The sequence below is a fragment of the Leuresthes tenuis genome, unplaced genomic scaffold (assembly GCF_036924035.1).
Source record: "Leuresthes tenuis unplaced genomic scaffold, fLeuTen1.0.hap1 SCAF_9, whole genome shotgun sequence".
Classification (NCBI taxonomy): Eukaryota; Metazoa; Chordata; class Actinopteri; order Atheriniformes; family Atherinopsidae; genus Leuresthes; species Leuresthes tenuis.
This window is the reverse complement of record NW_027325363.1, coordinates 1,647,852-1,661,429: the sequence shown is the minus strand read 5'-3', so window position 1 is coordinate 1,661,429 and position 13,578 is coordinate 1,647,852. Positions and strand designations below refer to the sequence as shown.

Here is a 13,578-nt window from a genome sequence, read left to right as displayed (position 1 = left end):
AACTCCCAGAAAGCCTCAGATCAGCTGAAACTCTCAGGATTTAAGTCCAGGTTGAAGAAACATCTATTTTCAGCTGCTTTGGAATAAGCTGCAGTTTCATATTTTAACTCCTGATTTTATCTATTGTTCTTATTTCTTTAATTTGTTTAAATTTTAAATCCTGCTTTTTATTTCTTCTGTTTTAATGTATCTGTAAATCACTTTGTTGTTGAATTGTACAAATAAACTTGCACTTATGAGGATTAGAAATGGACTGAGACTTGATTTTACAGGTTTATCCTACAGTTTGAGTCTTTTTATCTTCCATATATATAATTCATTTTCTGATTTTAGGAAGTATTACGGAGGGTTCACCATCCTCTCGTCAAACTTTAACCTTCGGCTTCTTGCATTCTGCAGCCTTTGACAGTGAATTACCTCCGTCTGCAGGTGTGTTCGCAGCCTCGGCTCGCGCCGCTCAGCCTCCACCTCGATGACGGAGGACGCCAGCGTGCTGCTGCTGCCGGCCGAGCCCAGACTGTCGCCGTGGCAGAGCTCGCCCTCGCTGCCCGCCTGCTGTCAAAGAGCAATGTTTCAGGAAAGCTTCTCTAACCAAAGTACAGCTGCACCTCTCTCTATAAATGACAGATCAATATGATCATTAAACGCATTACGGTGTAAATAAAGAATGTGTTCTTCATGTTTTTTAAGCGCTTTCGTCCATTACTTTGAATTTTAGGAGGAAAAAAAGGAGAAATAAGGTGTTGGTTGCACTGAAATGTCAATGAACTGATGAGTTAATGACGAGGAAACAGAAGATGAGCAGAGAAATCCTCTTACTTTCAGAGCTGCCGGACCGTCCAAGCGGTGGAAAAGAGTCGAAGACACATGAAGAGCAGAGAAACAGAGAAGTTAAGTGATGCTTTGCTGCTTGGCGTCCAAACAACCATGAAGAAAAAACTGCTGCCAGAAACAACAACAAGCAGAGCTGAGGCGCTTTCATTTCTGAGCGCTGCTGTAAATAAAAGGCTTTCCTTTGACATTTACATCATTTTATAATTATTCAGCCTTTGTCTCACTTTCCAGATGGATTCTTTATTGATCCCGAAGGAAATACAAGCATTTCACTGCCTAAACACACACCAAAACTCCTATTGGCTCGTTCAGTTCCAAGGTTTTAATGAGACAACACAATAAATGATCCTCTGATCCTCAGCAGATGTTGAAGCTCAGTAACTCCAACCTCACATGATCAACAACACGACACATCACACTATTCACTGAACAAGAAGGGAGACAAAACACAGGAGCACTGAGCGAGAAACTAAGTGAACCCCTGATCCAGCAGCACCTGGCTGCTCCTTACCGTCTCAATTCCTGTGGAAGCAGTGGGGGTTCACTTAGTTTTTCTAAGTTTTTCTAAGCAGCAGTGTGATATTTCATGTATTCTTCTCAGTTCCTGTGGAAGCAGCCAGGGTTCACTTAGTTTTTCTAAGTTTTTTTAGTATTTCATGTATTCATCTTAGTTCCTGTGGAAACAGCTGGGGTTCACTTAGTTTTTCTAAGTTTTTCTAAGCAGCAGTGTGATATTTCATGTATTCTTCTTAGTTCCTGTGGAAGCAGTGAGGGTTCACTTAGTTTTTCTAAGTTTTTCGAAGCAGCAGTGTGATATTTCATGTATTCTTCTTAATTCCTGTGGAAGCAGCCAGGGTTCACTTAGTTTTTCTAAGTTTTTCTAAGCAGCAGTGTGATATTTCATGTATTCTTCTTAGTTCCTGTGGAAGCAGCCAGGGTTCACTTAGTTTTTCTATGTTTTTGGAAGCAGCAGTGTGATATTTCATGTATTCTTCTTAATTCCTGTGGAAGCAGCCAGGGTTCACTTAGTTTTTCCAAGTTTTTCGAAGCAGCAGTGTGATATTTCATGTATTCTTCTTAGTTCCTGTGGAAGCAGCGGGGGTTCACTTAGTTTTTCTAAGCAGCAGTGTGATATTTCATGTATTCTTCTTAATTCCTGTGGAAGCAGCGGGGGTTCACTTAGTTTTTCTAAGTTTTTCGAAGCGGCAGTGTGATATATCATGTATTCTTCTTAATTCCTGTGGAAGCAGCGGGGGTTCACTTAGTTTTTCCAAGTTTTTCGAAGCAGCAGTGTGATATTTCATGTATTCTTCTCAGTTCCTGTGGAAGCAGCCAGGGTTCACTTAGTTTTTCTAAGTTTTTCTAAGCAGCAGTGTGATATTTCATGTATTCTTCTTAGTTCCTGTGGAAGCAGCCAGGGTTCACTTAGTTTTTCTATGTTTTTGGAAGCAGCAGTGTGATATTTCATGTATTCTTCTTAATTCCTGTGGAAGCAGCCAGGGTTCACTTAGTTTTTCCAAGTTTTTCGAAGCAGCAGTGTGATATTTCATGTATTCTTCTTAATTCCTGTGGAAGCAGCGGGGGTTCACTTAGTTTTTCTAAGCAGCAGTGTGATATTTCATGTATTCTTCTTAGTTCCTATGGAAGCAGCGGGGGTTCACTTAGTTTTTCTAAGCAGCAGTGTGATATTTCATGTATTCTTCTTAATTCCTGTGGAAGCAGCGGGGGTTCACTTAGTTTTTCTAAGTTTTTCGAAGCGGCAGTGTGATATTTCATGTATTCTTCTTAATTCCTGTGGAAGCAGCGGGGGTTCACTTAGTTTTTCCAAGTTTTTCGAAGCAGCAGTGTGATATTTCATGTATTCTTCTCAGTTCCTGTGGAAGCAGCCAGGGTTCACTTAGTTTTTCTAAGTTTTTCTAAGCAGCAGTGTGATATTTCATGTATTCTTCTGAGTTCCTGTGGAAGCAGCGGGGGTTCACTTAGTTTTTCAAAGCAGCAGTGTGATATTTCATGTATTCTTCTCAGTTCCTGTGGAAGCAGCCAGGGTTCACTTAGTTTTTCTAAGCAGCAGTGTGATATTTCATGTATTCTTCTTAATTCCTGTGGAAGCAGCCAGGGTTCACTTAGTTTTTCTAAGTTTTTCTAAGCAGCAGTGTGATATTTCATGTATTCTTCTTAATTCCTGTGGAAGCAGCGGGGGTTCACTTAGTTTTTCTAAGCAGCAGTGTGATATTTCATGTATTCTTCTTAGTTCCTGTGGAAGCAGCGGGGGTTCACTTAGTTTTTCTAAGCAGCAGTGTGATATTTCATGTATTCTTCTTAGTTCCTGTGGAAGCAGCGGGGGTTCACTTAGTTTTTCTAAGTTTTTCGAAGCGGCAGTGTGATATTTCATGTATTCTTCTTAATTCCTGTGGAAGCAGCGGGGGTTCACTTAGTTTTTCCAAGTTTTTCGAAGCAGCAGTGTGATATTTCATGTATTCTTCTCAGTTCCTGTGGAAGCAGCCAGGGTTCACTTAGTTTTTCTATGTTTTTCTAAGCAGCAGTGTGATATTTCATGTATTCTTCTCAGTTCTTGTGGAAGCAGCGGGGGTTCACTTAGTTTTTCTAAGCAGCAGTGTGATATTTCATGTATTCTTCTTAATTCCTGTGGAAGCAGCCAGGGTTCACTTAGTTTTTCTAAGTTTTTCTAAGCAGCAGTGTGATATTTCATGTATTCTTCTTAATTCCTGTGGAAGCAGTGAGGGTTCACTTAGTTTTTCTTAGTTTTTCTAAGCAGCAGTGTGATATTTCATGTATTCTTCTCAGTTCTTGTGGAAGCAGCGGGGGTTCACTTAGTTTTTCTAAGCAGCAGTGTGATATTTCATGTATTCTTCTTAATTCCTGTGGAAGCAGCCAGGGTTCACTTAGTTTTTCTAAGTTTTTCTAAGCAGCAGTGTGATATTTCATGTATTCTTCTTAATTCCTGTGGAAGCAGCCAGGGTTCACTTAGTTTTTCTAAGTTTTTCGAAGCAGCAGTGTGATATTTCATGTATTCTTCTCAGTTCCTGTGGAAGCAGCGAGGGTTCACTTAGTTTTTCAATGTTTTTCAAAGCAGCAGTGTGATATTTCATGTATTCTTCTTAATTCCTGTGGAAGCAGCCAGGGTTCACTTAGTTTTTCTAAGTTTTTCTAAGCAGCAGTGTGATATTTCATGTATTCTTCTCAGTTCCTGTGGAAGCAGCCAGGGTTCACTTAGTTTTTCTAAGTTTTTCAAAGCTGCAGTGTGATATTTCATGTATTCTTCTTAATTCCTGTGGAAGCAGCAGGGGTTCACTTAGTTTTTCCAAGTTTTTGGAAGCAGCAGTGTGATATTTCATGTATTCTTCTTAATTCCTGTGGAAGCAGCGGGGGTTCACTTAGTTTTTCTAAGCAGCAGTGTGATATTTCATGTATTCTTCTCAGTTCCTGTGGAAGCAGCGGGGGTTCACTTAGTTTTTCTACGTTTTTCGAAGCAGCAGTGTGATATTTCATGTATTCTTCTTAATTCCTATGGAAGCAGCGGGGGTTCACTTAGTTTTTCTAAGCAGCAGTGTGATATTTCATGTATTCTTCTTAATTCCTGTGGAAGCAGCCAGGGTTCACTTAGTTTTTCTAAGCAGCAGTGTGATATTTCATGTATTCTTCTCAGTTCCTGTGGAAGCAGTGAGGGTTCACTTAGTTTTTCTTAGTTTTTCTAAGCAGCAGTGTGATATTTCATGTATTCTTCTCAGTTCCTGTGGAAGCAGCGGGGGTTCACTTAGTTTTTCTAAGCGGCAGTGTGATATTTCATATTCTTAGTATTGACACACAGCAGCCATCAGAGTTCCAGAACTTGAGCACCAACAGCGTTATTTCTGGAGCAGTGGCGCCACCTGCTGGCGGTTCATGGGAAGAGCAGAAATTCACTCACCGTTGGGATGAAACGCCGCCTCGATGTCTTTAGCAGGAGCTGGAAAAGAAGGATAAAGCACCAGGATTACCCGACACGACCTTACAAAGCTCCACAACACTTTTATTTCACGGAAAACAACGTTTTCGCTGCTTTTTGCACCATTTTTGACATCCCTGATGTGTCTCAGGTGTCTGGTTTCTGTGCTGTTTTCAGGAATCTGCTCCTTCTCTGTCCTAAAAAGGAAAATGCTCTCGTTCTTGTGAGCCTTCTTAAGCTGCTTGAGCTTAACCTCTGGGTGTCTGAGGCTGTTTTTGGCTTCTTCTCTGTACCTGACTGCCTCCTGGTGCGCCTGCCCGGCAGGTTTCCCTCCAGCAGCAGCGGCAGACTCTTCCTGGACTTCTCAGGTGTGTAGAGCAGCAGTTCTGGAGGTTCTGGAGGTAAATGCATTGAGGAGATTAATGACTGGATGTGCCACAGCTTCCTCCAGCTAAACAAAACTGAGATAAACTAAGAGAAACGACTGAAAATCACCACAGAGCTTCAGTCTATAAACCTAAAAACTACCAACAGAAACTTCAGGCTTTAAACACTTTATTCAGCTCTGACCTGACTGACGCCTGCCTCGGTGATAGCCGTGAATGTCGTCCGGTCGCAGAGAGGCAGACGACCTCCTCGGGTGGTCCTGGTCCAACTGAGGAGCTGAAACACAGGAAGTGATGTCATCCACCTGCGAGTGCTCAGAACAGCCAATCACAGCGGATTCACTCAGGCATAGAAAGGGTTCAGCTGAAGTGTGTGTGCATGTAAACTCACACTGACAGAAGGTGTCTCCTAGGACTTGTCTCGCCTGGAAAGAAAGAAATCATTATTAAGACCTCATTATCTGCTGAGTCAGACCTCATTATCAGCTGAGTCAGACCTCATTATCTGCTGAGTCATACCTCATTATCTGCTGAGTCAGACCTCATTATCTGCTGTGAGTCAGACCTCATTATCAGCTGTGAGTCAGACCTCATTATCTGCTGAGTCAGACCTCATTATCTGCTGAGTCAGACCTCATTATCTGCTGAGTCAGACCTCATTATCTGCTGCTGAGTCAGACCTCATTATCTGCTGAGTCAGACCTCATTATCTGCTGAGTCAGACCTCATTATCAGCTGAGTCAGACCTCATTATCTGCTGAGTCAGAACTCATTATCTGCTGAGTCAGACCTCATTATCTGCTGAGTCAGACCTCATTATCTGCTGAGTCAGAACTCATTATCTGCTGAGTCAGACCTCATTATCTGCTGAGTCAGACCTCATTATCTGCTGAGTCAGACCTCATTATCTGCTGTGTCAGACCTCATTATCTGCTGAGTCAGAACTCATTATCTGCTGAGTCAGACCTCATTATCTGCTGAGTCAGACCTCATTATCTGCTGTGAATCAGACCTCATTATCTGCTGAGTCAGACCTCATTATCTGCTGAGTCAGACCTCATTATCTGCTGAGTCAGACCTCATTATCTGCTGAGTCAGACCTCATTATCTGCTGAGTCAGACCTCATTATCTGCTGAGTCAGACCTCATTATCTGCTGAGTCAGACCTCATTATCTGCTGAGTCAGACCTCATTATCTGCTAAGTCAGACCTCATTATCTGCTGAGTCAGACCTCATTATCTGCTGAGTCAGACCTCATTATCTGCTAAGTCAGACCTCATTATCTGCTGAGTCAGACCTCATTATCTGCTAAGTCAGACCTCATTATCTGCTGTGAGTCAGACCTCATTATCAGCTGAGTCAGACCTCATTATCAGCTGAGTCAGACCTCATTATCAGCTGAGTCAGACCTCATTATCTGCTGAGTAAGACCTCATTATCTGCTGAGTCAGACCTCATTATCTGCTGAGTCAGACCTCATTATCAGCTGAGTCAGACCTCATTATCTGCTGAGTCAGACCTCATTATCTTTTGAGTCATATCTCATTATCTTTTGAGTCAGACCTCATTATCTGCTGAGTCAGACCTCATTATCTGCTGAGTCAGACCTCATTATCTGCTGAGTCATATCTCATTATCTTTTGAGTCATATCTCATTATCTGCTGAGTCAGACCTCATTATCTGCTGAGTCAGACCTCATTATCTGCTGTGAGTCAGACCTCATTATCTGCTGAGTCAGAACTCATTATCTGCTGAGTCAGACCTCATTATCTGCTGAGTCAGACCTCATTATCTGCTGAGTCAGACCTCATTATCTGCTGAGTCAGACCTCAATATCTGCTAAGTCAGACCTCATTATCTGCTGAGTCAGACCTCATTATCTGCTGAGTCAGACCTCATTATCTGCTAAGTCAGACCTCATTATCTGCTGAGTCAGACCTCATTATCTGCTAAGTCAGACCTCATTATCTGCTGTGAGTCAGACCTCATTATCTGCTGTGAGTCAGACCTCATTATCTGCTGTGAGTCAGACCTCATTATCTGCTGAGTCAGACCTCATTATCAGCTGAGTCAGACCTCATTATCTGCTGAGTCAGACCTCATTATCTGCTGTGAATCAGACCTCTTTATCTGCTGTGAATCAGACCTCATTATCAGCTGAGTCAGACCTCATTATCTGCTGAGTCAGACCTCATTATCTGCTGCTGAGTCAGACCTCATTATCTGCTGAGTCAGACCTCATTATCTGCTGAGTCAGACCTCATTATCTGCTGCTGAGTCAGACCTCATTATCTGCTGAGTCAGACCTCATTATCTGCTGCTGAGTCAGACCTCATTATCTGCTGAGTCAGACCTCATTATCTGCTGAGTCAGACCTCATTATCTGCTGCTGAGTCAGACCTCATTATCTGCTGAGTCAGACCTCATTATCTGCTGTGAGTCAGACCTCATTATCTGCTGAGTCAGACCTCATTATCAGCTGAGTCAGACCTCATTATCAGCTGAGTCAGACCTCATTATCTGCTGTGAATCAGACCTCATTATCAGCTGAGTCAGACCTCATTATCTGCTGAGTCAGACCTCATTATCTGCTGAGTCAGACCTCATTATCTGCTGAGTCAGACCTCATTATCTGCTGAGTCAGACCTCATTATCTGCTGAGTCAGAACTCATTATCTGCTGAGTCAGACCTCATTATCTGCTGAGTCAGACCTCATTATCTGCTGTGAGTCAGACCTCATTATCTGCTGAGTCAGACCTCATTATCTGCTGAGTCAGAACTAATTATCTGCTGAGTCAGACCTCATTATCTGCTGAGTCAGACCTCATTATCTGCTGTGAATCAGACCTCATTATCTGCCGAATCAGACCTCATTATCTGCTGCTGAGTCAGACCTCATTATCAGCTGAGTCAGACCTCATTATCAGCTGAGTCAGACCTCATTATCTGCTGAGTCAGACCTCATTATCAGCTGAGTCAGACCTCATTATCTGCTGAGTCAGACCTCATTATCAGCTGAGTCAGACCTCATTATCAGCTGAGTCAGACCTCATTATCTGCTGTGAATCAGACCTCATTATCTGCTGAGAGTCAGACCTCATTATCTGCTGAATCAGACCTCATTATCTGCTGAGTCAGACCTCATTATCTGCTGAGTCAGACCTCATTATCTGCTGAGTCAGACCTCATTATCTGCTGAGTCAGACCTCATTATCTGCTAGGTCAGACCTCATTATCTGCTGAGTCAGACCTCATTATCTGCTGAGTCAGACCTCATTATCAGCTGAGTCAGACCTCATTATCAGCCGAGTCAGACCTCATTATCTGCTGAGTCAGACCTCATTATCAGCTGAGTCAGACCTCATTATCAGCTGAGTCAGACCTCATTATCTGCTGAGTCAGACCTCATTATCAGCTGAGTCAGACCTCATTATCTGCTGAGTCAGACCTCATTATCTGCTGAGTCAGACCTCATTATCAGCCGAGTCAGACCTCATTATCAGCCGAGTCAGACCTCATTATCTGCCGAGTCAGACCTCATTATCTGCTGCTGAGTCAGACCTCATTATCTGCTAAGTCAGACCTCATTATCTGCTGCTGAGTCAGACCTCATTATCAGCCGAGTCAGACCTCATTATCTGCTGAATCAGACCTCATTATCTGCTGAGTCAGACCTCATTATCTGCTGAGTCATACCTCATTATCTGCTGAGTCAGACCTCATTATCTGCTGAGTCAGACCTCATTATCTGCTAGGTCAGACCTCATTATCAGCTAAGTCAGACCTCATTATCTGCTGAGTCAGACCTCATTATCTGCTGAGTCAGACCTCATTATCTGCTGAGTCAGACCTCATTATCTGCTGAGTCAGACCTCATTATCTGCTGAGTCAGACCTCATTATCTGCTGAGTCAGACCTCATTATCTGCTGTGAATCAGACCTCATTATCAGCTGAGTCAGACCTCATTATCTGCTGAGTCAGACCTCATTATCTGCTGAGTCAGACCTCATTATCTGCTGAGTCAGAACTCATTATCTGCTGTGAATCAGACCTCATTATCAGCTGTGAATCAGACCTCATTATCTGCTGTGAATCAGACCTCATTATCTGCTGAGTCAGACCTCATTATCTGCTGAGTCAGACCTCATTATCTGCTGCTGAGTCAGACCTCATTATCAGCTGAGTCAGACCTCATTATCTGCTGAGGAAGTAGTTGCAGTGATCGACTGAAACATGGTCAAACATGAATGTAAATACAGTAAATAAGGCAGAAACCGTTTTAAATCTGCAGTAATGAGTTTGTGTCAGCAGGTGGCAGCAAAGACCGACACAAACCTGCTGAACAACCACAGTTAAATACTTCTTTCCTCACGTTCTTCTCCAAGCAGAATACATGCACTTACTCTCTGGTATTCTGGCTTCTACTAATATCCCAGCAGCTCTTTCAAAGGCTACAGCTACCGCAAAAGTGATGCTTTTCGAACATGGTTCCACTATTACGGCTTTTTCTGTGTTCAGATTCAGTTCAGTTTTGTTTACAAGGTGATTCCCAAAGAGCTATTAGCTGAAAACTTGGCATATCTCAGCATGGTGTGCAGTGTGTCCTTAAAACATTTGAGGAAACTGGACAAGTGGAGGACAAAAGAAGAAGTGTCAGGCCTAAAAAACTATCTCCAGCAGATGAACAGGATCTGAAAGTGATGTCCTTAAGAAAGAGGAAAAAATCCAGCTGTGACCTGACAGGACCTGAGAGATGCATCTGGACCTTCAGCTGATCCATCTACTGTTGGCCCAAGCCTCATCAGAAATGGTCTCCATGGAAGGGTGGCTGTCAAGAAGCCGTTCTTAAGGAAGGGAAACAGGGAGAAAAGGCTGAGCTGTGCCAAATGACACAAGAAGTGGACTGAAAATCAGTGGCAACAGGTCTTATGGAGGGATGAATCCTCCCCAGAGCCCGGACCTCAACATTATTGAAGCAGTGTGGGATCATCTGACAGAGAACGGAACAAAAGGCAGCCCACATCCAAAGAAGAGCTTTGGGATGTCCTTCAAGAAGCCTGGAGAACTATTCCTGAAGACTCCTTAAAGAAATGACAGAAAGCTTGTCTCAGAGGGTTCAGGCTGTGTTGGAGAATAAAGGAGCTCAGACCAGAGATTCACTTTAAAGCTGCTCAGAACTGAGAAAAAACTCTGGTTCTGCCTCAGATTCTGGGTTTATGTTCATGTTTGATCATGTTTCAGTGAATCTCTGCAGCTGCTTCCTGTTTCTATGGAGAAATATAAAGAAAAAACAAATGGTTGCTCAAAGCTTCGAGCTGTCACTCACCATATATCTATCCATCCATATATCTATCCATCCATCCATCCATCCATCCTTATATCCATATATCTATCCATCCATATATCTATCCATCCATCCATATATCTATCCATATATCTATCCATCCATCCATCAATCCATCCATCAATCCATCTATCCATCCATCCATCCATCCTTATATCCATCCATCCATCAATCCATCCATCCATCCATCCATCCATATATCTATCCATCAATCCATCCATCCATCCTTATATCCATATATCTATCCATCCATCCATCTATCCATCCATCCATCAATCCATCCATCCATCCATCCATCCATCCATCAATCCATCCATCCATCCTTATATCCATATATCTATCCATCCATCCATCTATCCATCCATCCATCAATCCATCCATCCATCTATCCATCCATCCATCCTTATATCCATATATCTATCCATCCATATATCAATCCATCCATCCATCTATCCATCCATCCATCCTTATATCCATATATCTATCCATCCATATATCTATCCATCCATCCATCTATCCATCCATCCATCAATCCATCCATCCATCCATCCATCCATATATCTATCCATATATCTATCCATCCATATATCTATCCATCCATATATCTATCCATCCATCCATCAATCCATCCATCAATCCATCCATCCATCCATCCATCCATCTATCCATCCATCCATCAATCCATCCATCTATCCATCCATCCATCAATCCATCCATCAATCCATCCATCCATCAATCCATCCATCCATCCTTATATCCATATATCTATCCATCCATCCATCTATCCATCCATCCATCAATCCATCCATCAATCCATCCATCCATCTATCCATCCATCCATCCTTATATCCATATATCTATCCATCCATATATCAATCCATCCATCCATCTATCCATCCATCCATCCTTATATCCATATATCTATCCATCCATATATCTATCCATCCATCCATCTATCCATCCATCCATCAATCCATCCATCCATCCATCCATCCATATATCTATCCATATATCTATCCATCCATATATCTATCCATCCATATATCTATCCATCCATCCATCTATCCATCCATCTATCCATCCATCCATCAATCCATCCATCTATCCATCCATCCATCAATCCATCCATCAATCCATCCATCCATCAATCCATCCATCCATCCTTATATCCATATATCTATCCATCCATCCATCTATCCATCCATCCATCAATCCATCCATCAATCCATCCATCCATCTATCCATCCATCCATCCTTATATCCATATATCTATCCATCCATATATCAATCCATCCATCCATCTATCCATCCATCCATCCTTATATCCATATATCTATCCATCCATATATCTATCCATCCATCCATCTATCCATCCATCCATCAATCCATCCATCCATCCATCCATCCATATATCTATCCATATATCTATCCATCCATATATCTATCCATCCATATATCTATCCATCCATCCATCTATCCATCCATCTATCCATCCATCCATCAATCCATCCATCTATCCATCCATCCATCAATCCATCCATCAATCCATCCATCCATCAATCCATCCATCCATCCTTATATCCATATATCTATCCATCCATCCATCTATCCATCCATCCATCAATCCATCCATCAATCCATCCATCCATCTATCCATCCATCCATCCTTATATCCATATATCTATCCATCCATATATCAATCCATCCATCCATCTATCCATCCATCCATCCTTATATCCATATATCTATCCATCCATATATCTATCCATCCATCCATCTATCCATCCATCCATCAATCCATCCATCCATCCATCCATCCATATATCTATCCATATATCTATCCATCCATATATCTGAATTCTTTCATCTTCAGGTGTCCTTCTTTCCCTTCTTTCCCTCCTTTTTCTCATCCCTCTTTACCTTCTGTGGGAGTGAAGCCGGATGATTCTCGACGATCAGCCTTTTGAGGTAGTGCACCCACAGCCGCTTCTCCTCCTGGTTCTTCGTCTGCAGTGATAAAAGGATTAAAGACGGGGAAAGCAGCAACGTGGCGCATCAGTGTGGAGCGGCTGGACGCCGGCGCTCACCTGGACGACGTGCTGCTGTTTGGGGATGGTGTGGTCCGACACCCTGAAGCACAGCGGGTCCTTCAGAGCCTCCACCAGCAGCAGATTACAGCACTGGGATGGGAAAAAGGCAGAAACACAGGAGATTACAACGTGCAGATTCCTTCAAAGCATGAGTTCTGCTGCTTCCTGTGAAGGTAAAAGATGATAAAAACCTTCCTGAGAGAAGCTTTTAGAGCAGGACTGAAGGTAAAAGATGATAAAAACCTTCCTGTGAGAAGCTTTTAGAGCAGGACTGAAGGTAAAAGATGATAAAAACCTTCCTGAGAGAAGCTTTTAGAGCAGGACTGAAGGTAAAAGATGATAAAAACCTTCCTGTGAGAAGCTTTTAGAGCAGGACTGAAGGTAAAAGATGATAAAAACCTTCCTGAGAGAAGCTTTCAGAGCAGGACTGAAGGTAAAAGATGATAAAAACCTTCCTGTGAGAAGCTTTTAGAGCAGGACTGAAGGTAAAAGATGATAAAAACCTTCCTGTGAGAAGCTTTTAGAGCAGGACTGAAGGTAAAAGATGATAAAAACCTTCCTGTGAGAAGCTTTTAGAGCAGGACTGAAGGTAAAAGATGATAAAAACCTTCCTGAGAGAAGCTTTTAGAGCAGGACTGAAGGTAAAAGATGATAAAAACCTTCCTGTGAGAAGCTTTTAGAGCAGGACTGAAGGTAAAAGATGATAAAAACCTTCCTGAGAGAAGCTTTTAGAGCAGGACTGAAGGTAAAAGATGATAAAAACCTTCCTGAGAGAAGCTTTTAGAGCAGGACTGAAGGTAAAAGATGATAAAAACCTTCCTGAGAGAAGCTTTTAGAGCAGGACTGAAGGTAAAAGATGATAAAAACCTTCCTGTGAGAAGCTTTTAGAGCAGGACTGAAGGTAAAAGATGATAAAAACCTTCCTGAGAGAAGCTTTTAGAGCAGGACTGAAGGTAAAAGATGATAAAAACCTT

General features: G+C 42.3%; 1 protein-coding gene across 1 annotated transcript in view; it reads right to left on the bottom strand.

The window, feature by feature from the left end:
* Positions 1–1,191: 1,191 nt before the first annotated feature.
* The window catches only part of plekhg2 (pleckstrin homology domain containing, family G (with RhoGef domain) member 2), a 140,435-nt gene continuing 128,048 nt past the window's right edge, over positions 1,192–13,578 (bottom strand). Inside the window, exons 10-16 of the mRNA XM_072392580.1 lie at positions 12,602–12,694; positions 12,435–12,521; positions 5,558–5,591; positions 5,351–5,443; positions 5,074–5,175; positions 4,763–4,801; positions 1,192–1,259 (exon numbers count right to left, since the gene is read on the bottom strand). Of these exons, the coding sequence (XP_072248681.1) occupies positions 1,192–1,259; positions 4,763–4,801; positions 5,074–5,175; positions 5,351–5,443; positions 5,558–5,591; positions 12,435–12,521; positions 12,602–12,694 (516 nt within the window). The remainder of the gene's footprint in view (positions 1,260–4,762; positions 4,802–5,073; positions 5,176–5,350; positions 5,444–5,557; positions 5,592–12,434; positions 12,522–12,601; positions 12,695–13,578) is intronic.